At 45.7% G+C, this 23,637-nt stretch overlaps 1 protein-coding gene and 1 long non-coding RNA gene across 2 annotated transcripts in view; both read left to right on the top strand.

Moving 5' to 3' along the window:
- LOC139274180 (zinc finger protein 271-like) overlaps window positions 1-23,219 on the top strand; it is a gene marked incomplete at its 5' end in the record, with an annotated part of 93,226 nt that extends 70,007 nt beyond the window's left edge. The window contains one exon of the mRNA XM_070891215.1: window positions 18,374-23,219. Within this exon, the coding sequence (XP_070747316.1) occupies window positions 18,374-18,988 (615 nt within the window). The remainder of the gene's footprint in view (window positions 1-18,373) is intronic.
- On the top strand, window positions 1,663-18,226 carry LOC139273827 (uncharacterized). The gene is made up of 4 exons (XR_011595392.1): window positions 1,663-1,748; window positions 3,485-3,572; window positions 10,208-10,396; window positions 18,036-18,226. It is a non-coding gene; the product is annotated as an uncharacterized lncRNA (long non-coding RNA).
- Window positions 23,220-23,637: the final 418 nt, after the last annotated feature.

The raw sequence follows: 23,637 nt of genomic DNA, 5'->3' as shown, positions 1-23,637 counted from the left end.
CATAGAAACATAGAAAATAGGTGCAGGAGTAGGCCATTCGGCCCTTCGAGCCTGCACCACCATTCAATATGATCATGGCTGATCATGCAACTTTAATACCCCATTCCTGCTTTCTCTCCATACCCCTTGATCCCTTTCGCCGTAAGGGCCACATCAAACTCCCTTTTGAATATATCTAACGAACTGGCCTCAACAACTTTCTGTGGTAGAGAATTCCACAGGTTCACAATTCTCTGAGTGAAGTCTCTTCATCTCGGTTCTAAATGGCTTACTCCTTATCCTTAGACTGTGACCCCTGGTTCTGGACATCCCCAACATCGGGAACATTCTTCCTGCATCTAACATGTCCAATCCCGTCAGAATTTTATATGTTTCTATGAGATCCCCTCTCATTCTTCTAAATTCCAGTGAATATAGGCCTAGTTGATCCAGTCTTTCTTCATATGTCAGTCCTGCCATTCTGGGAATCAGTCTGGTGAACCTTCGTTGCACTCCCTCAATAACAAGAATGTCCTTCCTCAGATTAGGAGACCAAAACTGTTGTGTAGGCATGCCTGTTCACTGCGTGATGTCTGTAACACTGTCATGCAACATTGAATGTACCTTTGTACTGTACACACTTTACCGGTACACTCGAGGGTGCTGTTGCTGGAGACCCAGGGGTTGCCTGCACACGGCAGGTAACCCGGTATAAAATGGAACACACAGCTTGTTGTCATCACTCAGGAGCTGCTAATAAAGGACTGCAGGTCTGCACAGTTTAAGTACCATACTCTGCCTCGTGGAGTCATTACTAAAAGTGCCTTCATACACCACAAAAACTGTACACAATATTCAAGGTGTGGCCTCACCAAGGCCCTGTACAACTGCAGAAAGACCTTCCTGCTCCTATAGTGTTATACTCACAAGTGTTTCCACATCACACAGACAGTACAAGAGAAAGAGGATTGTAACAGAGACAGGGATGGGGAGAGGGGGGAATGAGAAACAGGAGAGATCAAGGCAGGATGGTGAGACACAGAAAGACTTACACAGTATCAGTTCCAGACTGACCTGTGAGGTCCCGTTTTATCCTGAAAGATCCCATTGGGGAGACAGAAGATGCAGTCTCCTCTCTCACTGGTATTGTACCACAGACAGACACCTTATTAATCCCACACTGCGGAACAGTGTCAGAGAGTGAGAGAAACAAGGTCCCACATTTAACCCTCGCTTGCCTGTTGTACTCTCTGTAATCTTGCAGCTCAGGGCCGTTCAGTAGTACTCTCAGTGACCGAGTGTTTCACTCTGATTAAACTAAACTGGGACAGTTTCTGTCAGATATTAACTCCTGCACAGTCCCAGCAAACACTCCTATTCCCCCGTCCCTCCGCTGTTTCTGCAGGATTGCTTTGTGAAGACGGGCTCATGAATAGGACAAAACCCTGCACGGAATGATCCCAAATTGAGCATCTCAAAGGGACAAGGCTCCCAGCTTTAAACATTCTCTGTCCTTGCCCCCCAGGCCCAGTTCCCTTGCTCAGATTCTGATAAAAGTAAATCGGGAAAAGTTCACTTTGAGTTTTAAAGGCGGAATTGTTGCGGAGAGCTGCGCATGCGCGGATAAGCCCCGCCCCCGAGTCGATTTCCAGTGAGCAGAAGAGCGCATGCGCCCTCCCCTCCCCCAGCCCAGCCTGTGAGCGCCATTCAGTCAGTGAGCGAAAGAAGATGGTTTAAACAGCCGGGAATGGAGATACCGCGGCCCCGGGGTAAGACAGCGAGCAGCACATCGTTTTGGGAGCGTGTCCGCAGATGGGCTCAGAGATCAGCATTGAGTCCGGGGGAAGTTCAGGGGGAGTCGGGGTCTGTGTGTAACAGGCGGAGTGGAGCAAGAACTGGTCTCAGTGCGTGGAGTGAGTGGGGGAAGGGAGAGGCCATTCTCGGGCTGTGTGTGGACAGCGTGTGTCCCGGGTAAGGGAGACAGAATGGGAAGGATCTGCTGTTTACAATCATTGCTGCTTTCTCCCTCCAAACTAGTAGTGAACGTTCCTGCTTTAGTTCCAGTCTCACCGTGTTTGTTGTCATTGGACAGCGAGCAGTGGAAGCAGAGCTGTACAGTAAACATAGAAAATAGGTGCAGGAAGAGGCCATTCGGCCCTACGAGCCTGCACCACCATTCAATAAGATCATGGCTGATCATTCACCTCAGTACCCCTTTCCTGCTTTCTCTCCATACCCCTTGATCCCTTTAGCCATAAGGGCCATATCTAACTCCCTCTTGAATATATCCAATGAACTGGCATCAACAACTCTCTGCAGTAGGGAATTCCACAGGTTAATAACTCTCTGAGTGAAGAAGTTTCTCTTTATCTCAGTCCTAAATGGTTTCCCCCTTATCCTTAGACTATGTCCTCTGGTTCTGGACTTCCCTAACATTGGGAACATTCTTCCTGCATCTAACCTGTCCAGTCCAGTCAGAATTTTATATGTTTCTATGAGATCCCCTCGCATCCTTCTAAATTCCAGCGAGTACAGGCCCAGTCGATCCAGTCTCTCCTCATATGTCAGTCCTGCCATCCTTGGGATCAGTCTGGTGAACTTTCCCTCCCTCAATAGCAAGAACGTCCTTCCTCAGATTAGGAGACCTCACTAAGGCCCTGTACAACTGCAGTAAGACCTCCCTGCTCCTATATTCAAATCCCCTCGCTATGAACAGCAACATACTATTTGCCTTCTTCACCGCCTGCTGTACCTGCATGCCAACTTTCAATGACTGATGAACCCAGATCTCGTTGCACCTCCCCTTTTCCTAATCTGCTGCCATTCAGATAATATTCTGCCTTTGTGTTTTTGCCACCAAAGTGGATAACCTCACATTTATCCACATTATACTGCATCTGCCTCTCATTTGCCCACTCAGCTAACCTGTCCAAGTCACCCTGCAGCCTTTTAGCATCCTCCCCTCAGCTCACACCGCCACCCAGCTTAGTGTCATCTGCAAACTTGGAGATTTTACACTCAATTCCCTCATCCAAATCATTAACGTCAGTACATTACTCCCAATACCATGTGCTTTAATTTTGTACACCAATCTTTTGTAAGGATTTATACAAGGAGCATCTATTGCAGGCACCGGGTGAGAAATGTGAAGGACATATTTTAAAAAGCGGCTCTTTGTTTCTGGCTAAACGGTTAGTGCCCTGGGAGAGGGGAGTAGCAATCTGAGCTGTGTAAAAGTCCGTGCTCCATCGGGTAGTCCCATTCCTGAAGCAGGGCAGGGGTTGGGTTGTGTCTAGATGTCAGTAAATTGCTGTAAATCTGCCCAACACACTTGGTGTGCAGAAGCTGAGTGCTGCAGTGCAGTGGAGTCAGACACTGACACTGTTTGTATCGCTGGCTTCCCTTTGTGAATGTTCATAATGATGAGTAATTGAACAATTACATTCAACACTTTAGTCTTTTCCAGCTCTCCTGTTCATGAATTATCAAAGGTTTCTTCCTACAGGCAAGGAATTGAAGGAACCGGAACAAATGTAAAGTTTCCTCCACCTGAGACATATGGAACAGTGCAACAGCCCCTTGTCACACATTAGGTACGGTATCACTCACAGATGACGAAACCAGGGAATTAGTGATGGGGAACATGGAGATGGCAGAAATTCTGATCAAATATTTTGTATCAGTCTTTACGGTAGAGGTCACTAAAAATATCTCAACAGTGGATAGTCAAGGGGCTATAGCAGGAGAGGAACTTATAACAATCACTAACGAGGTGGGTACTCATTAAGATAATGGGACTAAAGGCAGATAAATCCCCTGGACCTGATGGCACGCATCCTAGGATCTTAAGAGAAGTAGCGGCAGAGATTGTGGATGCATTGGTTGTAATTTACCAAAATTCCCTGGATTCTGGGGAGGTCCCAGCAGATTGGAAAGCGGCAAATGTAACGCCCCTATTTAAAAAAGGAGGCAGACAAAAAGCAGGAAACTATAGACCAGTTACCCTAACATCTGTGGTTGGGAAAATGTTGAGAGTCCATTATTAAAGAAGCAGTAGCAGGACATTTGGAAAAGCATAATTCAGTCAGGCAGAGTCAGCATGGATTTATGAAGGGGAAGTCACGTTTGAAAAATTTGCCGGAATTCTTTGAGGATGCAACGAACAGGGTGGATAAAGGGGAACCAGTGGATGTGGTGTATTTGGATTTCCAGAAGGCATTTGACAAGGTGCCACATAAAAGGTTACTGCACAAGATAAAAGTTCACGGGTTTGGGGGAAATATATTAGCATGGATTGAGGATTGGCTAACTAACCGAAAACAGAGAGTCGGGATAAATGGTTCATTCTCAGGTTGGCAATCAGTAACTAGTGGGGTGCCGCAGGGATCAGTGCTGGGACCCCACCTATTTACAATCTATAGTAACGATTTGGATGAAGGGACCGAACGTAACGTAGTCATGTTTGCTGGCAATACAAAGATGAGAGGAAAAGTAATGTGTGAGGAGGACACAAAAAACCTACAAACGGTCATAGACAGGCTAAGTGAGTGGGCAAACATTTGGCAGATGGAGTATAATGTTGGAAAGTGTGAGGTTATGCACTTTGGCAGAAAAAAAATCGAAGAGCAAGTTATTATTTAAATGGAGAAAAATTGCAAAGTGCTACAGTATAGCGGGTCCTGGTGCATGAAACACAAAAGGTCAGGATGCAGGTACAGCAAGTGATCAGGAAGGCCAATGGAATCTTGACCTTTATTGCAAAGGGAATGGAGTATAAAAGCAGTGAAGTCTTGCTACAGTTGTACAGGGTATTGGTGAGGCCACACCTGGAATACTGCGAGCAGTTTTGGTTTCCATATTTACGAAAGGATATACTTGCTTTGGAGGCAGTTCAGAGAAGGTTCACAAGGTTGATTCCAGAGCTGAGGGGTTCGACATGAGAAAAGGTTGAGGCGGTTGGGCCTCTACTCATTGGAATTCAGGTGATCTTATCGAAATGTATAAGATTATGAGGGGGCTTGACAAGGTGGATGCAGAGAGGATATTTTCACTGATAGGAGAGACTAGAACGAGAGGGCATAATCTTAGAATAAAGGGATGCCCATTTAAATCTGAGATGAGGAGGAATTTCTTCTCTCACAGGGTTGTAAATCTGTGGAATTCACTGCTTCAGAGAGCTGTGGAAGCCAGGTATTTGAATAAATTTATGACAGAGGTAGACAGTTACTTAACCAATAAGGAAATAAGGGGTTATGGGGAGTGGGCAGTGGACCTGAGTCCATGATCGGATCAGCCATGATCATATTAAATGGTGGATCAGGCTCAAGGGGCTGTATGGCTTACTCGTGCTCTTATTTCTTATGTTCTTATTATCAATTGCACACTCATAGGCAGCAGAAGTAGTCAGTCCTGCAATGATCACAATTTCCAGATATACATTTTCAATCCAGCAATCAAACAGAGCGGGAGAGATAATAGTTGTTAACATTTCGCCACAACTCAGTACTGTTCACAGGTAGATACATCAATCCCAGTCCAAAAGCACACCGATTATCAGCTGGAAAGGCTCTATGTTAATCTCACAATAGTGTAGCCTTAGTGACAAACTAAATATCAGAGAGAATAGACAAATAGCATCTGAAAGGTATAGAGTAAAACCACATCATATAATCCAGACTGCAGACTTACCCACACATTACATACCTGTCCAAAAATCTCACGAAGATTCAGACTGAAAGATACAAAATGTATCCCACATGCATACGCAGTACCGGAGACTGAGAGATACAGAAAGAATCCCAGACTCAGATATCGTACCAGAGACAGAGATACAGAATCAATATCACCTTCATAAACTGCACCAGAGACTGAGAGATACACAATGAGCCCACATTCACAAACTATACCAGAAGCTGACAGACATTGAACAAATTCAATACTTACATTAAGTGGCAATTACTGACTAAAGCATGATTAATCCCAGATTCAACTATTTACAATCTATATTAATGACTTGGATGAAGGGACTGAGTGCAATGTAGCCAAGTTTGCTGATGGCTGGGAAAGAAAATTGTGAGGAGGACACAAAAAATCTGCAAAGGGATATAGACAGGCTAAGTGAGTGTGCAAAAATTTGGCAGATGGAGTATAATGTGGGAAAGTGTGAGCTTATCCACTTTGGCAGGAAAAATAGAAAAGCAAATTATAATTTAAATGGAGAAATATTGCACAGTGCTGCAATACACAGGGACCTGGAGGTCCTTGTGCATGAAATTTTTTTGAGGATGTAACTAGTAGAGTTGACAAGGGAACCAGTGGATGTGGTATATTTGGACTTTCAAAAGGCTTTTGACCAGGTCCCCCACAAGAGATGAGTGTGCAAAATTAAAGCACATGGTATTGGGGGTAATGTATTTATGTGGATAGCGAACTAGTTGGCAGACAGGAAGCAAAGAGTAGGAATAAACGGGTTCTTTTCAGAATGGCAGACAGTGACTAGTGGGGTACCGCAAGGTTCAGTGCTGGGACCCCAGCTATTTACAATATACATTAATGATTTGGACGAAGGAATTGAATGTAATATCTCCAAGTTTGCAGATGACACTAAGCTGGGTGGCAGTGTAAGCTGTGAGGAGGATGCTAAGAGACTGCAGGGTGACTTGGACAGGTTAGGTGAGTGGGCAAATGCAGTATAATGTAGATAAATGTGAGGTTATCCACTTTGGTGGCAAAAACAGGGAGGCAGAATATTATCTGAATGGTGACAGATTAGGAAAAGGGGAGATGCAACGAGACCTGGGTGTCATGGTACATCAGTCATTGAAAGTTGGCATACAGGTACAGCAGGCGATGAAGGCGGCAAATGGCATGTTGGCCTTCATAGCGAGAGGATTTGCGTATAGGAGCAGGGAGGTCTTACTGCAGTTGTACAGGGCCTTGGTGAGGCCACACCTTGAATATTGTGTACAGTTTTGGTCTCCTAATCTGAGGAAGGACATTCTTGCTATTGAGGGAGTGCAGTGAAGGTTCACCAGACTGATTCCCAAGATGGCAGGACTGACATATGAAGAAAGACTGCATTGACTAGGCTTATATTCACTGGAATTTAGAAGAATGAATGGGGATTTCATAGAAAAATATAAAATTCTGACGGGATTAGACAGGTTAGATGCAGGAAGAATGTTCCCGATGTTGGGAAAGTCCAGAACCAGGGGTCACAGTCTAAGGACAAGGGGTAAGCCATTTAGAACCGAGATGAGGAGAAACTTCTTCACTCAGGGAATTGTGAACTTGTGGAATTCTCTACCACAGAAAGTTGTTGAGGCCAGTTCGTTAGATATATTCAAAAGGGAGTTAGATGTGGCCCTTATGGCTAAAGGGATCAAGGGGTATGGAGAGAAAGCAGGAATGGGGTACTGAAGTTGCATGATCAGCCATGATCATATTGCATGGTGGTGCAGGCTAGAAGGGCCAAATGGCCTACCCGTGCACCTATTTTCTATGTTTCTATGAAACACAAAAAGTGAGTATGCAGATAGAGCAAGTAATCAGGAAGGCAAATGGAATGTTGGTCGTTATTGCAAGGGCGATGGCGTATAAAAGCAGAGAAGTCCTGCTACAACTGTACAGGGTATTGATGAGGCCACACCTGGAGTACTGCATACAGTTTTGGTCTCCGTATTTAAGGAAGGATATACTTGCATTAGAGGCAGTTCGGAGAAGGTTCACTAGGTTGATTCTGGAGCTGAGGGGGTTGACTTATGAAGATAGGTTGAGTAGGTTGGACCTGTACTCATTGGAGTTCAGAAGAATGAGAGGTGATCTTATCGAAACATATAAGATAATGAGGGGGCTTGACAAGGTGGTTGCAGAGAGGATATTTCCACTCATAGGGGAATCTAGAACCAGGGGGCATTGTCTCAGAATAAGGGGCCGTCCATTTAAAACTGAGATGAGGAGGGATTTCTTCTCTGAGAGTTATACATCTGTGGAATTCTTTGCCTCAAAGAGCTGTGGGGGCTGGGTCATTAAATATATTTAAGGCGGAGATAGACAGATTTTTGAGCGATAAGGGAATAAAGGGTTATGGGGAGCGGGCAGGTAAGTGGAGCTGAGTCCATGATCAGATAAGCTATGATCTTATTAAATGGCGGAGCAGATTCGAGGGGCCAAATGGCCTACTCCTGCTCCTATTTCTTATGTTCTTCTTATGTTCTTAATGTGATAATGACCAGATAAACTGTTTTTGTTATGTTGATTGACAGATAAATATTGCCAGGACACTGGGAATAACTCCCCTGCTCTTCTTCAAAATAGTGCCATGTGATCTTTTATGTCCACCAGAGATAGCAGACAGTGCCTCGGTTTAACGTCTCATCCAAAAAACGGCATCTCCGACAGTGCAGCACTCCCTCAGCACTGCAATGGAGTGTTAGCCTAGATTTTTGTGCTCAAGTCCCTGGAGCGGGACTTCAACACACAACCTTCTGACTTTGAGGCGAGAGTGCTACCCACTAAGCCATAGCTGCACCCTCTGCTAAGGGACATAGATCCTTGTTATCCACTCTATCCAGGCCCCTCATCATTTTATACACCTCAATGAGGTCCCCCCTCTGTTCCAAAGAAAACAACCCCAGCCTATCCAATCTTTCCTCATAGCTAAAATTCTCCAGTCCAGGCAACATCCTCGTAAATCTTTGTACCTGCTCTGGTGCAATCAATCTTTCCTGTAATGTGGTGACCAGAACTGCATGCAGTACTCTCGCTGTGGCCTAAATAGTATTTTAGACAGTTCAAGCATAACCTTCCTGCTCTTGCATTCTATGCCTAGGCTAATAAAGGCAAGTATCTCAAATGCCTTCTTAACCACCTTATCCACCTGTGCTGCTACCTTAAAGGATCTATGGACCTGCACTCCAAAGTCCCTCTGTTCCTCTATACTTCTCAATGTCCTACCCTTTAATGTGTATTCCCTTGTTTTGTTAGCCCTCCCCAAATGCATTACCTCACACTTCTCCAGATTAAGTACCATTTGTTACTGTTCTGCCCACCTGACCAGTCCCTTGATATCTTCCTGCAGCCTACAGCTTTCTTCTTCATTATCAACCACACAACCAATTTTTGTATCATCTGCAAACTTCTTAGTCATACCCCCCTACATTCAAATCCAAATCGTTGATATATACCACAAAAAGCAAGGGACCTAGTACTGAGCACTACGGAACCTCACTGGTAACAGCCTTCCAGTCACAAAAACACCCATCGACCATTACCCTTTGCTTCCTACCTCAGTCAATATTTGATCCAACTTTGCCTTGGATCCCATGGGCTTTTATTTCCATGACCAGTCTGCCATGTGGGACCTTATCAAAAGCCTTGCTAAAATACATATACACTACATCAAATGCACTACCTCCATCAACCCTCCCAGTTACCTCTATGATAGATCTATCCAGTTAATTCCACTCCCCTGATCCTTCCCAATAGCTCTGCAAATATTTTCCCTTCAGTATTTATCCAATTCACTTTTGAAAGTTACTATTCAATCTGCTTCCACCACCCTTTCAGGCAGTGCATTCCAGATTGCAACAACTCGCTGCATAAAAATGTTACCTCATGTCGCCTCTGCTTCTTTTGCCAATCACCTTATTCTGTCTCCTCAGGCTACCAGTCCTTCTGCCACTGGAAAAGTTTCTCCTTATTTAGTTTATTAAAACCGTTCGTGATTTTGAACACTTTGATGAAATCTCCTCTTAACCTTTTCTGCTCCAAGGAGAATAACTGCAGCTTCTCCAGAATCGCTACATAACTGAGGTCCTTCATCCTTGGTACCATTCTAGTAAATCTCTTCTGCACCCTCTCTAAGGCACAGACATCCTTCTGAAAGTGTGGTGCCCAGAATTGAACACAATGTGCCAGCTGAGGCCTAACCAGTGTTTTATAAAGGTTCAGTATAACTAAACATCAAATGCTGATATTTCTGTGATGGGGTTTAGATGGGCGAAGTTTATCCAGTCAGTTGGATGTGAGCTGAAACATGTGTATTTGGAGCGGTGAGCCAGGGACACGCTGTGTAACCGGGCACAGACACTCTGCACAGCCCAGACATCACTTGTTTCCCACTTGGTGCAAAAGGAATATATTCATTGCAACAATTCATTTGATTTAACTTTAAATAGTTTTGTTTATAAATTTAATCATGCTTCTCTAATTTTATTTCTTAACTCAGATTCATGGCCTCATTTTGTTTCTTCCTCTGAGCGCCTCAACTTCATCTGGCAGTGTAATGTTGGCGAGAGGTGATTGATTGCCTTGAGAACCAACAGGAAGAGAGCTCAGAGGCCGGCGGGCCCAGGGAGCAGTGTGTTCTGTAACCAATCGCGGTGCTTGAGGGGTGGATCCTGAATTGGCCTGTCAGGTGAGTCAGTGTGAACCTCTGTTAAATTATTTATCTTTTAAAAGTTTAATCAAGATTTCTTTTATCAACCAAACAGTTTAACATTTTTCAGTATTTTGATTTCCTGGAGTTCCTATTATGAGTTTCAGACACTTCAGTGCTAAGTGGACCAGGTGTTTAAAGATCATTCATTTCCCTCTTTCTATGTCGCTGTTAGTTAAAGGTACAGAGAATGATTTCCCCTCACTATACATCTGTAGTAGTTAAAGTAACATCCTTCCTGGTAGCAGTGAGTCACATTCTGCACTGGGGGAGATGGCTGGTTGCATCAACCTTTAAAATTCTCATTCTCTTGTTCAAATCCCTCCAAGATCTCGCCCCTCCCTATCTTGTTACCTCCTCCAGCCCACCTCTTAATAGGCTGGGTTTGTTTTCTTTGGAATAGAGGAGACCGAGGGAAAATATTATTGAGGTGTATAAAATTATGAGGGGCATAGATAGAGTTATTGGAAGGACCTATTTCCCTCAGCAGAGGGGTCAACAATGAGGAGGCATAGATTTAAAGTAATTGCTAGGTGGTTTAGAGGTGATTTGGGGGGAAATGTTTTCACCCAGAGGGTGGTGGGGGTCTGGAACTCACTGCCTGACAATGTGGTAGAGGCAGAAACCTTCACCACATTTAAAAAGTACTTAGATGTGCACTTGAAGTGCCGTAACCTACAAGGCTACGGACCTAGAGCTGGAAAGTGGGATTAGGCTGGATAGCTATTTGTCGGTCGGCACCGACACGATGGGCCAAAATGGTCTCAAAGGCCAAATTTCTATGATTCTATAATGAGGAGAAACAATTTTGAGTGGCAGAAGGGTCGGTTACCAGAGGACATCGATTTTAGGGGGTTGGCAAATGAACCAGATGCTACATGTGGGGGGAAATTAAGCAGTGAGTTGTCATGGCCCAGAATGCACTGCCTGACAGGGTGGTAGAAGCAGATTCACTAGTTACTTTCAAAAGAGATAAATATTTGAATTGTAAAGATTTGTAGGGTTATGAGAGGAGTGGGACTAATTCTACAGCTTAGGAGGAATAAGAGAGGAAAGAACGCTCCAGAGAAACTAGAACTGATTGTTCAGAATTTCTATCCGGGCCTGGTAGGGCAGCTCAGTCGCATGGAATGCACATCCTGTGCCATGTGGAAAGTCCTGGATGTTTCTCGTGGCCTGGACGACCACATGTGTGGGAAGTGTCGCCAGCTAGAGCAACTTGAGCGGCGGCTGTCGTCACTGCAATGCATCCGCGAGACTGAGAACTTCGTGGATAGCACGTTTCAGGAGCTGTTCACCCCACAGCTTAAGAGTTTGCAGGCATAGAGGGAATGGGTGACCACCAGACAGACAAGGAGGACCAGGCAGTTAGGGCAGGAGTCCCCTGACTCGCCAACCGGTTTTCAGTCTGGAAAGTACTGGTGAGCACGACGGTTGCTCTGGGGCGTACAGCCAGTGCCAAGTCCACGGCACCACGGGTGGCTCAGCTGCACAGGACGGAAGGAAGAAGAGTGGAAGAGCACTAGTGGTCGAGGATTCGATAGTTGGGGGAACAGACAGGCGCTTCTGCGACTGCAGACGTGACTCCAGGGATGGTATGTTGCCTCTCTGATGCCAGGGTCAAGGTTGTCACTGAATAGCTGCAGGACATTCTGAGGGAGGTGGGGGGAAGGTGAATAGCCAGAGGTCGTGGTCCATATCGGCACCAATGACCTAGGTAGAAAGTGGGATGAGGTCCTATAGGCAGATTTTAGGGAGCTAGGAAAGAGATTAAAAAGCTGCACCTCAAAGGTCATAATATCCTGATTATACCCGGTGTCACGTGCTAGTGAAATAGGAAGATAGAGCAGATGAATGCATGGCTGGAGAGATGGTGCAGGAGGGAAAGGCTTTAGATTCCTGAGGCTTTGGGACCTTTCTGAGGGAGGTGAGACCTGTACAAGCTGGACAGATTGTACCTCAACAGGACTGGGACCAATATCCTCACTGTGGAGTTTGCTACTGCTGTTGGGGAGGGTTTAAACTAGCTTGGCAGGGGGATGGGAACCTGAGAGTAGATTCAGAAGGGAGAGAAGAAAAGCTGGAATGGGAGGCAGAAATTTAAAAGCGAGTTTGGATGGCAGAGGAAACAACAGCTAGAAACGGGGGTTTGGCAATGCTAAATGGTATATTCTTCAATGCAAGGAGTCTGGGGATTAGGGCAGATGAGCTGAGGGCACAGACAGACACGTGGGAGTATGATATTATAGCTATTAGTGAGACATGGCTGAAAGAAGGGCAGGAATGGCAGCTCAACATTCCTGGTTACAGGGTTTTAAGACGAGATAGAGAGGGGGGATAAAAAAAGGAGGGTGCATTGCAATATTGAGGATGGATGATATGTTAGAGGGGTCATTAAATGAGGCCATAATGGGATGAATTGAAGAACAAGGAAGGTGCAATCACACTGCTGGGGATGTACTATCGACCCCCAGTCAGAGGGAGACAGAAGAGCAAATATGTAGGCACATTTCTGACAAGTTCAAAAACAATAGGGCAGTAATAGTAGGGGATTTCAACTACCCTAATATTAACTGGGATAGATTTAGTGTGACAGGTGCAGAGGGAGCAGAATTCTTAAAATGCTTTCAGGAGAACTTTTCTAGCCAGTACATAGTCAGCCCAATAAGAGAGGGGGCGGTTCTGGACTAAGTGTTAGGGAATGAAGCTGGGCAGGTGGAAGGGGTATCGGTGGGAGAGCATTTTGGTGCTGGTGATCATAATTCAGTTAGATTTAGGATAGTTATGAAAAAGGACAAAGATAGACCAGGAATAAAAGTTTTCAACTGGGGAAAAGCTAATTTTACCAAGCTGAGATGTGATTTAGCCAAAGTGGATTGGAAACAACTACTTGAAGGTAAATCAGTGTCAGAGCAGTGGGATGCATTCAAGGAGGAGATAGTGAGGGTTCAGAGCAGGTATTGTTCCATTAAGAAAAAGGGTGGGACTAATAAATCTAGCGTCCTCTGGATGTCAACATAAGAACATAAGAAATAGTAGCAGGAGTAGGCCACACAGCCCCTCGAGCCCGCTCAGCCATTCAATATGATCATTGCTGATCATCGACCTCAACTACACTTTCCCCCTGATCTCTATATCCCTTCGTTTCCCGAGAGACCAAAAATCTATCTATCTCGACCTTGAATATACTCAGAGACAGCATCTACAGCCCTCTGGGGCAGAGAATTACAAAGATTCACAATCCTCCGAATGAAGAAATTCCTCCTCATCTCTGTCTTAAATGGCCTACCCCTTATCCTAAGACAGTGCCCCCTAGTTCTAGACACACCAGCTAGGGGAATCAACCTCTCCACAACTACCCTGTCAATCCCCTTCAGAATCTTGTATGTTTCAATGGATATCCATGTACTAGTCAAGTGGGCAGAGCAGTGGCAAATGGAATTCGATTTGCAGAAATGTCAGCCATTGCATTTAGGAAGGGCTAACAATGCAAGCGAATACACAATAAATGGTAGGATACTGAGAAGTGTAGAGGAACAGAGGGACCTTGGAGTGCATACCTTCAGGGATCTGTAGACATCAGGACAGGTAGATAAGGTGGTTAAGGCATATGGGATACTTATCTTTATTAGCCGAGGCATATACCCAAGTCCAGATCATTTCTCAATATTAAGAAGAGCAATGGTCCCAACACTGACCCTGGGGGACACCACTGTTTACATCCCTTCAGTCTGAACATCCATTAACCGCTACTCTCTGTTTTCTGCCCTTTACACAACTTCATATCCAGGCTGCCCCACTCCCTTTAATACCGTGAGCCTTAATTTGATCAACAAGCCTCCTGTCCGGCACCTTTTGACAATCCATCTACACAGCATCCACCGAATTTCCTTTCTCACTACTTATTTCCTGACATGATTCCTGCTGTCTGTCCTGAATGAATCCATTTCACCACCAAATATTGCAATGTTTGCTCCACACCAGAGTTTCATTTGTTTAAAGGCACAACAGAAAGGTCCACAAAGCGGCGACTTGTCAGGGGAAGTCTGTAAATGGAGGAGAAATGGGGAGTGGTCAGGGAGTGTCTGTAAATGAAGGAGAAATGCTGACTGACCAGGGAGCATCTGTAAATGAAGGAGAATTGGTGACTCGTTGGGGAATGTCGGCAAATGAAGGAGAAACATGGACTGGTCAGGGAGCGTAAACGAAGGAGAGCTGGTGAATGCTCAGGGAGCATCTGTAAACAAAGGAGAAATGATGACTGGTCAGGGAGCCTCTGTAAATGAAGGAGAAATGGTGACTGGTTTCCCTCTCTCGTCCCCTGTCATATGCAATGTGTGTGGAGGATTTTTACGAAAGCGGATCAAAAAATGATAAATTATACAGAAAGTAAATGATTTCACATCTTATGTAATATAGTTATATAATGGGGTGGTTCAAAGGAACTTCAAATAAGTGTAAAATGATTTCAGTCAATGACACCGACAAGCCATGTACTCAAATGGAACAGGCTTGGGGTTTGATATGGTAGAAGGCGAACTAGTTGAGAACTGAAATAACCTAGAGTAAGACAAGTCTGGGAACAGTCGGTAACAGAACATCAATTCGTCTCTTATCATGGTGAAATCAAATATTCGACACACTGTGTCTGAAACAAATAATTTATTCAATATTTATACAGAATATTAATCTCCAGCTCGGGTATAGGAGTTATTAAGATCATCAGAAACAATAACTGCCATATTGAACATTGTTCAGTGCTCAACGTAATCACAGTAAATCCTGTTCTATTCACTAATGTGGCCATTCAATGGAGAGGTGATTACCCAGCATTCCCTGCGGAGGAGAATGTGCTGCACCCAGACGACAGGAGCCCAGCGCGCAGGCGCGGCATCCGCCTGGGTTTGGAGCATGCGCGGTGCGGTGTTCGGTGCGCAGAGATAGGCCGCAAGTGGACAGACGGGTAATTCTTTAGTGGGTAGGAAATGGCGGGGTGCGAGGGAGTAACGCACCCGTGGGTGGGCTCCATCAACAACAAGGAGTGGGCGGGGCTTCAGGGTCCCAGTGACCGGGAGAGAAAATCATTGACTCATTGATTTTATTCTCACCCTGCACATGGGGGCTTTCTCAGTATCTCTCCTGAAGGCGCTGGTAAGTGCTGGGTTACGGTTTACAGCCCACAGAATTGCAACAGTAGGGCCCCAGATTTGGCCCCTTGTGCTCCGAGCTGTTCAAGTCCCACATCAGAGTCTTGAGCACTAAAGTGCGGCTGACACTCCAGTGGAGCACTGGGGGAGCGCTGCATTGTCAGACGTGTTAGCTTTTGGATGAAATGTTAAACCGAGGCTCCGTCTGCTCTCTCGGGTAGATTTAAAAGATCCCATGGCCCTATTTCGAAGAAGAGATGGGGAGTTACCTCGGCATCCTGGCCAATATATATCCTTCAATCAACATCACTAAAATACATTATCTGGTCACTATCACATTGCTGTTTGTGGGAGCTTGCTGTGCACAAATTGGCTGCTGCATTTCCTACATTAAAATAGGAAATATAACACCTGCCCTTTCACCTCCTCTTTTCCCACTGTCCAGAGCCCCAAACACTCCTTCCAGGTGAAACAGTGATTTACTTGTATAGGTTGAACCTCTTATCCAGGATTCCGTTATCCGGCACCACCCCTCGTCCGGCACCATTCCCGGCCACCAGGTGGCAGAACACGACCCATCAAAATCCTACTCACCAATATAATCTTTCTCCTCGATTGACTGCATCCTCCTTGTCGCCCTGCTGGAACTCCTGCAGCCAAAGTCCTCTGGCTGACCGCTCCTCCCCACAGCACTCCCTCCGGGGGGGGTCAGGCTGACTCTTCGGGGCTCGCTGATTCTTTGAGGCCCGTTGGCCCGCTAACTCTTCGGGGCCTGCTCAGGCCACCATCCTCTCCCTTCCTCCCCTCCCCCCTCTCCCTTCCTCCCCTCCCCCTCACCACCATCCCCGCCCCCCCCCCCCCCGCCATTCGGCAAAATTCCTCATCCGGCACAGGCCAGGTCCCGAGGTTGCCGAATAAGGTAGGGGCAACCTGTACTGCTTTGAATTTACTGTATTCACTGCTCACAAAACGGTCTCCTCTACATTGGAGAGACCAAACATAGATTGGGTCATCGCATTAAGCATCACCTCCGTTGAGTCGCAAGCGTGACCCGAAGCTTCCGGTCGCTTGTTATTTTAATTCTCCGGACCACTCCCACTCTGACCTCTCCATCCTCGGTCTCCTCCACTGTTCTAATGAAGCACGAGGCACAGTATTTCATCTTTCGATTAGGCACTTTACCTTCCGGACTCAACATTGAGTTCAACAATTTCACTTCATAACCACTGCTCCCATTTTTTAGTACAGCAGCTGTTGGGAATGATTCTCCTTTTGCCATTTATACCCCCTCTAGACCATCTTTTGTTTCTTGGCCCATTACCATCTCCTTTTGCCTACATTAAAATAGGAAATGCAACACCTGCCCTTTTGTCATTTAATCACTCCTGTCTTTCCGCCCCTCCCCTCTTTCCCTGCCTCTGCACTTACTTAAAACCTGTTACATCTCTAACTTTTTCCAGTTCTGATGAAAGGAACATGACCTGAAACGTTAACTCTGTTTTTCTCCATAGATGCTGCCCGAGCATTTCCATTATTTTCTGTTTTATTTCAGGTGCCCAGTGAGTGTAGAACTGAACCCAGCCAGAGTCAGTACCTACAGGGGCGGAGAGGGAGGGGAACCAGTGAGTGTAGAACTGAACGCAGACAGAGTCAGTACCTACAGGGGCGGAGAGGGAGGGGAACCAGTGAGTGTAGAACTGAACCCTGCCAGAGTCAGCACCTTCAGGGGAGGAGAGGGAGGGGAACCAGTGAGTGTAGAACTGAACCCAGCCAGAGTCAGTACCTTCAGGGGAGGAGAGGGAGGGGAACCAGTGAGTGTAGAACTGAACCCAGCCAGAGTCAGCACCTTCAGGGGAGGAGAACGAGTGAGTGTAAAACTGAGCCCAGCCAGAGTCAGCACCTTCAGGGGAGGAGAGGGAGGGGAACCAGTGAGTGTAGAACTGAACCCAGCCAGAGTAAGTACCTACAGGAGCGGAGAGGGAGGGGAACCAGTGAATGTAGAACAGAATCCAGCCAGAGTCAGCACCTTCAGGGGAGGAGAGAGAGGGGAACCAGTGAATGTAGAACTGAACCCAGCCAGAGTCAGCACCTTCAGGGGAGGAGAACGAGTGAGTGTAAAACTGAGCCCAGCCAGAGTCAGCACCTTCAGGGGAGGAGAGAGAGGGGTACCAGGGAATGTAGAACTGAACCCAGCCAGAGTCAGCACCTTCGGAGGAGAGGAAGGGGAACCAGTGAGTGCAGAACTGAACCCAGCCAGAGTTGATGGTGAAAACTGGGAGCGGACAATAAACTGTCTTGAGACGTGCGATGTGTTTGGATTTCAGGACAGGGAGGAGGAATAGTGTATGGGACGGGGATTTACAGCTTTGGATGAACAAGAGAGGAAAGAATGTTCCATAGAATCTAGAATTGTCTGTTCTGAATTTCTGTCTTGTACTAACAGTGATGAGTTCTGTAATCTCCTTTTACAGGTATTAGAAGGGGAGGATTTGCAGACAGGAAACTCAAACTAAACACGTCAAGATCTGACGGAGTCACTCGGTTCCTCAGGACCTGAATATCATCGGCCTTTGAATGTGGAAGGAGAAATGTTTGTCTGTTCTGTCTGTGGGAAAAGATTTCAAACATCAGTGTGACTGGAAAAGCACCAAGACACACACACCCGAGTGAGAGTATTCCAGTGCACTGACTGTGGAAAGAGCTTTAACCAGTTACACAGCCTGAAAAAACATCGCACCATTCACAGCAGGGAGAATCTGTACACGTGTTCTGTGTGTGTGGACGAGGCTTCAACTGATCGTCCAACCTGGAGAGACACAAAGACACCCGCATCACGGAGAAACCGTGGGAATGTGGAGACTGTGGGAAGGGCTTCATTTCCCCATCTGAGCTGGAAATTCATCGACGCAGTCACACTGGAGAGAGGCCGTTCACCTGCTCCGTGTGTGGGAAGGGATTCACTAAGTCATCCAACCTGCTGACACACCAGCGAGTTCACACTGGGGAGAGGCCGTTCACCTGCACCGTGTGTGGGAAGGGATTCACTTGTTCATCCCACCAGGTGAGACACCAGCGAGTTCACACTGGGGACAAGCCATTCACCTGCTTTGAGTGTGGGAAGGGTTTCACTCAGTCATCCACCCTGCTGAAACACCAACGAGTTCACACTGGGGAGAGGCCGTTCACCTGCTCTGTGTGTGGGAAGGGCTTCACTCAGTCATCCAACCTGCTGACACACCAGCGAGTTCACACTGGGGAGAGGCCGTTCACCTGCTCCATGTGTGGGAAGGGCTTCACTCAGTCATCCAGCCTGCTGACACACCAGCGATGTCACACTGGGGAGAGACCGTTCACCTGCTCTGAGTGTGGGAAGGGATTCATTCGGTCATCCAACCTGCTGAGACACCAGCGAGTTCACAAGTGACTGCAGAGTTTGGATTCTGCTGCTGTTGCTGCTGTTATTCACATTCTACTGATTATGTTCATTCTGTTAGTTGGTGTTTGTTTCTGCTGATAATAACCCTTCAACTAGGCTGGAGTTTAGTATTTTGATATTTCAAATAACAGTGTGTCGATATTTGATGTCTCCAAGATAAGAGGAGACTAATTGATGTCCTGTTTCTGACTGCTCCATTTTTGATCAGGATGGAGGAGTGGTAAGAGATCGGGGCCCAGGAGCATTGTGATCAGGGCCCAGGAGAGGCGAGGCCCCAGGGGCAGCATGGGCCAGCCCACACTGCGATCTATGGATAGTAGGAGCATGTGTGCACACTGGGTCTGTGCAGCAGAGCTTGGTCTCTGGTCATCTTGGTTAACCCTTGCCATTGGATCAAGACCTAGCTCTGTCAAGCCCGTGTGGTGGCTGGTGTGCAACGGCCACTCCATGTTAAAAGAATCCACACACAGGCATCTTCCACGCTTCAATCTGTACTTCGGGACCTAGAATGTCAGGTCCCTCATTGAAACACCTGTGAACTCATCCCTTTTTAGTGTGGAAGCAAGTCATCCTCGATACGAGGGACTGCCTAATACTATGAGACGTGAATTGGCTAGAATAGACTGGCGAGTGATACTTAATGGGTTGATGGTGGATAGGCAATGGCAAACATTTAAAGGTCACATGGATGAACTTCAACAATTGTACATTCCTGTCTGGAGTAAAAAATAAAACGGGGAAGGTGGCTCAACCATGGCTAACAAGGGAAATTAAGGATTGTGTTAAATCCAAGAAAGAGGAATATAAATTGGCCAGAAAAAGCAGCAAACCTGAGGACTGGGAGAATTTTGTAATACAGCAGAGGAGAACAAAGGGTTTAATTAGGAGGGAGAAAATAGAGTATGAGAGGAAACTTGCTGGGAACATAAAAACTGACTGCAAAAGCTTCTATAGATATGTGAAGAGAAAAATATTAGTGAAAACAAATGTAGGTTCCTTGCAGTCAGATTCAGATGAATTTATAATGGGGAACAAAGGAATGGCGGGCCAGTTCAACAAATACTTTGGTTCTGTCTTCACGAAGGAAGACACAAATAACCTTCCAGAAATACTAGGGGATCGAGGATCTAGTGAGAAGGAGGAACTGAAGGAAATCCTTATTAGGCAGGAAAGTGTTTTAGGGAAATTGATGGGATTGAAGGCCGATAAATCCACGGGGCCTAATAGTCTGCATCCCAGAGTCCTTAAGAAAGTAGCCCTAGAAATAGTGGATGCATTGGTGATCATTTTCCAACAGTCTATCGACTCTGGATCGATTCCTATGGACTGGAGGGTAGTTAATGTAACACAACTTTTTAAGAAAGGAGGGAGAGAGAAAATGGGTAATTATAGACTGGTTAGCCTGACATCAGTAGTGAGGAAAATGTAGAAATCAATTATTAAAGATGAAATAGCAGCACATTTGGAAAGCAGTGACGGGATCAGTCCATGTCAGCATGGATTTATGAAAGGGAAATCCTGCTTGACAAATCTAGGATTTTTTGAGCATGTAACTAGTAGAGTGGACAAGGGAGAACCAGTGGATGTGGTGTATTTGGACTTTCAAAAGGCTTTTGACAAGGTCCCACACAAGAGATTGGTGTTCAAAATTAAAGCACATGGTATTGGGGGTAATGTACTGACGTGGATAGAGAATTGGTTGGCAGACAGGAAGCAGAGAGTTGGGATAGACGGGTCCTTTTCAGAATGGCGGCAATGACTAGTGGGGTGCCGCAGGGTTCAGTGCTGGGACCCCAGCTATTTATACATTAATGATTTGGATGAGGGAATTGAGTGTAATATCTCCAAGTTTGCAGATGACACGAAGCTGAGTGATGGTGTGAACTGTGAGGAGGATGCTAAAAGGCTGCAGGGTGACTTGGACAGGTTAGCTGAGTGGGCAAACGTGTGGCAGATGCAGTATAATGTGGATAAATGTGAGGTTATCCAATTTGGTGGCAAAAACACGAAGGCAGAATATTATCTGAATGGTAGTAGATTAGGAAATGGGGAGGTGCAACAAGACCTGGGTGTCATGGTTCATCAGTCATTGAAAGTTGGTATGCAGGTACAGCAGGCAGTGAAGAAGGCAAATGGTTTGTCGGCCTTCATAGCTCGGGGATTTGAGTATAGGAGCAGGGAGGTCTTACTGCAGTTGTACAGGGCCTTAGTGAGGCCTCACCTGGAATATTGTGTTCAGTTTTGGTCTCCTAATCTGAGGAAGGACATTCTTGCTATTGAGGGAGTGCAGCGAAGGTTCACCAGACTGATTCCCGGGATGGCAGGACTGACATATGAGGAGAGACTGGATTGACTGGGCCTGTATTCACTGGAGTTTAGAAGGATGAGAGGGGATCTCATAGAAATATATAAAATTCTGACGGGACTGAACAGGTTAGATGCAGGAAGAATGTTCCCGATGTTGGGGAAGTCAAGAACCAGGGGACATAGTCTAAGGATAAGGGGTAAGCCATTTAGGACTGAGATGAGGAGAAACTTCTTCACTCAAAGAGTTGTTAACCTGTGGAATTCCCGACCACAGAGAGTTGTTGATGCCAATTCATTGGATATATTCAAGAGGGAGTCCGATATGGCCCCTAAGGCTAAAGGGATCAAGGGGTATGGAGAGAAAGCAGGGAAGGGGTACTGAGGTGAATAATCAGCCATGGTCTTATTGAATGGTGGTGCAAGCTCGAAGGGCCAAATGGCCTACTCCTGAACCTATTTTCTCTACTACAATTTTTGATTAGTTCAGTTCTCATACCTTCGATATCTCTCAGGGACAAGTCCCAGTTCCCCATACCTCCCAGAGTGCCTCTCCTAGCCTTGGTATCCAGGGAAAGTATTGGTAACACCCCCGGGATCACTAAACACAAAACCCAGTCTGTTAATCACTTTCAGCTACTGGGCTTAGCATGAGCCCCATAGCATCTCTCTCACCTTCGATGTGTGAATGGAGCATCATGCCTGCAAACCTGGGTTCAATTTAAATTTGAATCCATTCCAAGTGTATATTTTTTTAAATACATACCAGTAAACAGATCACATCAAATAATTGGCAATGGTTTAGAGTCAACAAGATGAACAAGTAAACACATCACAGCCAATAAACCAGCTCTATATTCACAGGAGAAAGTCTATTATCTAACTCCTCGAGTGATAGAGAAAGATCCCAACTCTAAGAACATCTAGAATCTGTTGGAAATACATTTCAAATCCTCTCTGGTACAACCTGTTTATTTCTTTTCAATTGAAGTGAATGGAAGATGAGGAGGGGTTTGAGAGTAGAGGTGAAAGAGAAGTTAGGGTGAGAGTTTGGAGAGTAGGGATGAAAGAGGGGTTGGAGGGTGGTGGTGAAAGAGGAGTTGGGGTGATGGTGCATGGAGAGGAGTTGTAATGTAGAAAATGCAGCAGCCAATGTGTGCACAGCAAGATCCCACAAACAACCATGTAATGATGACAAGGTAGTCTGTTCTCAGTGATGTTAGTTGAGGGATACACATTGTCCAGGACACCGGGGAGAACTCCATCTGTTCTTCCTCAGAATCGTGGCCATGGGATATTTTACGTCCAACTTAGGGGCTAGACGGAGCATCAGTTTAATGTCTGAAGTGGGGCAATCGAGCTCTGTTATAATTAAAGGGTTAACAATGGATCTCGGATTTAAAATGAGCTGACATAGGCTTTTGTAGTGGTCAACTTTCTAAGGGTGTTTAAAGGGAAATAACATGTCAGAATGATTAATTGTTACAAGCTGTGTAACCTGAGGACAATTACAGGAGGCCCAACTGTTGAACCACAGGAAACCCAGAGGGGCAGCAACAGGGCAAGGGGTCAAAAGTGACATAATGTAAAAACTCCATCTGGTTAAGCCAAGAGAGATCAGATAATATTCCAATGTGCTAATGAACTTGTGGGACACAGTGAGGTTTATGGAAAAGTACTGGAGATTGGCATGGTCAGGATTGTACCTTTACTTTGAGTGACAAGGGTTTTGACCATTCAAATCAATGTATGTCTCATGTATTGAATGTCTGGCCATTATAGGCCGAGGAACTGTACAAAAACCTGGTATTTTCTTTGTTCAGGGAGAGCAAGTGAGGACAGCTCAGCAACAGGTTGACTGCAGACATGACTCTCCCTCACAAGAAATTAAAAACTACTTGAATCTTCGAATCCAGACCTAGTGTTGACTGTTCAATTTAAATACTCCACTACAATTGGTGCTGCGGGCAATGGATACCAGCAGCTGGAAGCCATGTCAAAGACGTGAATATGCTTTAATTACCATGCACAGTTAGGACAAGGGTAGAAATCTGTCTGGTGTCAACTGCCTGAGAGATCCGAATCTGCAGGTCTGGCCGAGACTTCAAGTAGTCAGTGGAAGATCCCAGGTGAAACAATTGTGGTCGGATATATAGAAGTGTGTCTGTGTAACATTGCGATTGATAATTGATAAGGTTGCAAGTAATGGTCTCACTCATGAGGAATAAGTAAGTAAGGGACGTACCGCTGACAACCAATAGGTTGCACGTATTAGTCTCACTCAGGGCAAGTAAGTAAGGGACATACTGCTGGCAACCTATAGCCATGGGAAG

Source organism: Pristiophorus japonicus, chromosome 9, assembly GCF_044704955.1.
Source record: "Pristiophorus japonicus isolate sPriJap1 chromosome 9, sPriJap1.hap1, whole genome shotgun sequence".
Classification (NCBI taxonomy): Eukaryota; Metazoa; Chordata; class Chondrichthyes; family Pristiophoridae; genus Pristiophorus; species Pristiophorus japonicus.
Note: the sequence above shows the minus strand (reverse complement) of the source record. Positions and strands in the feature narration are given on the sequence as shown.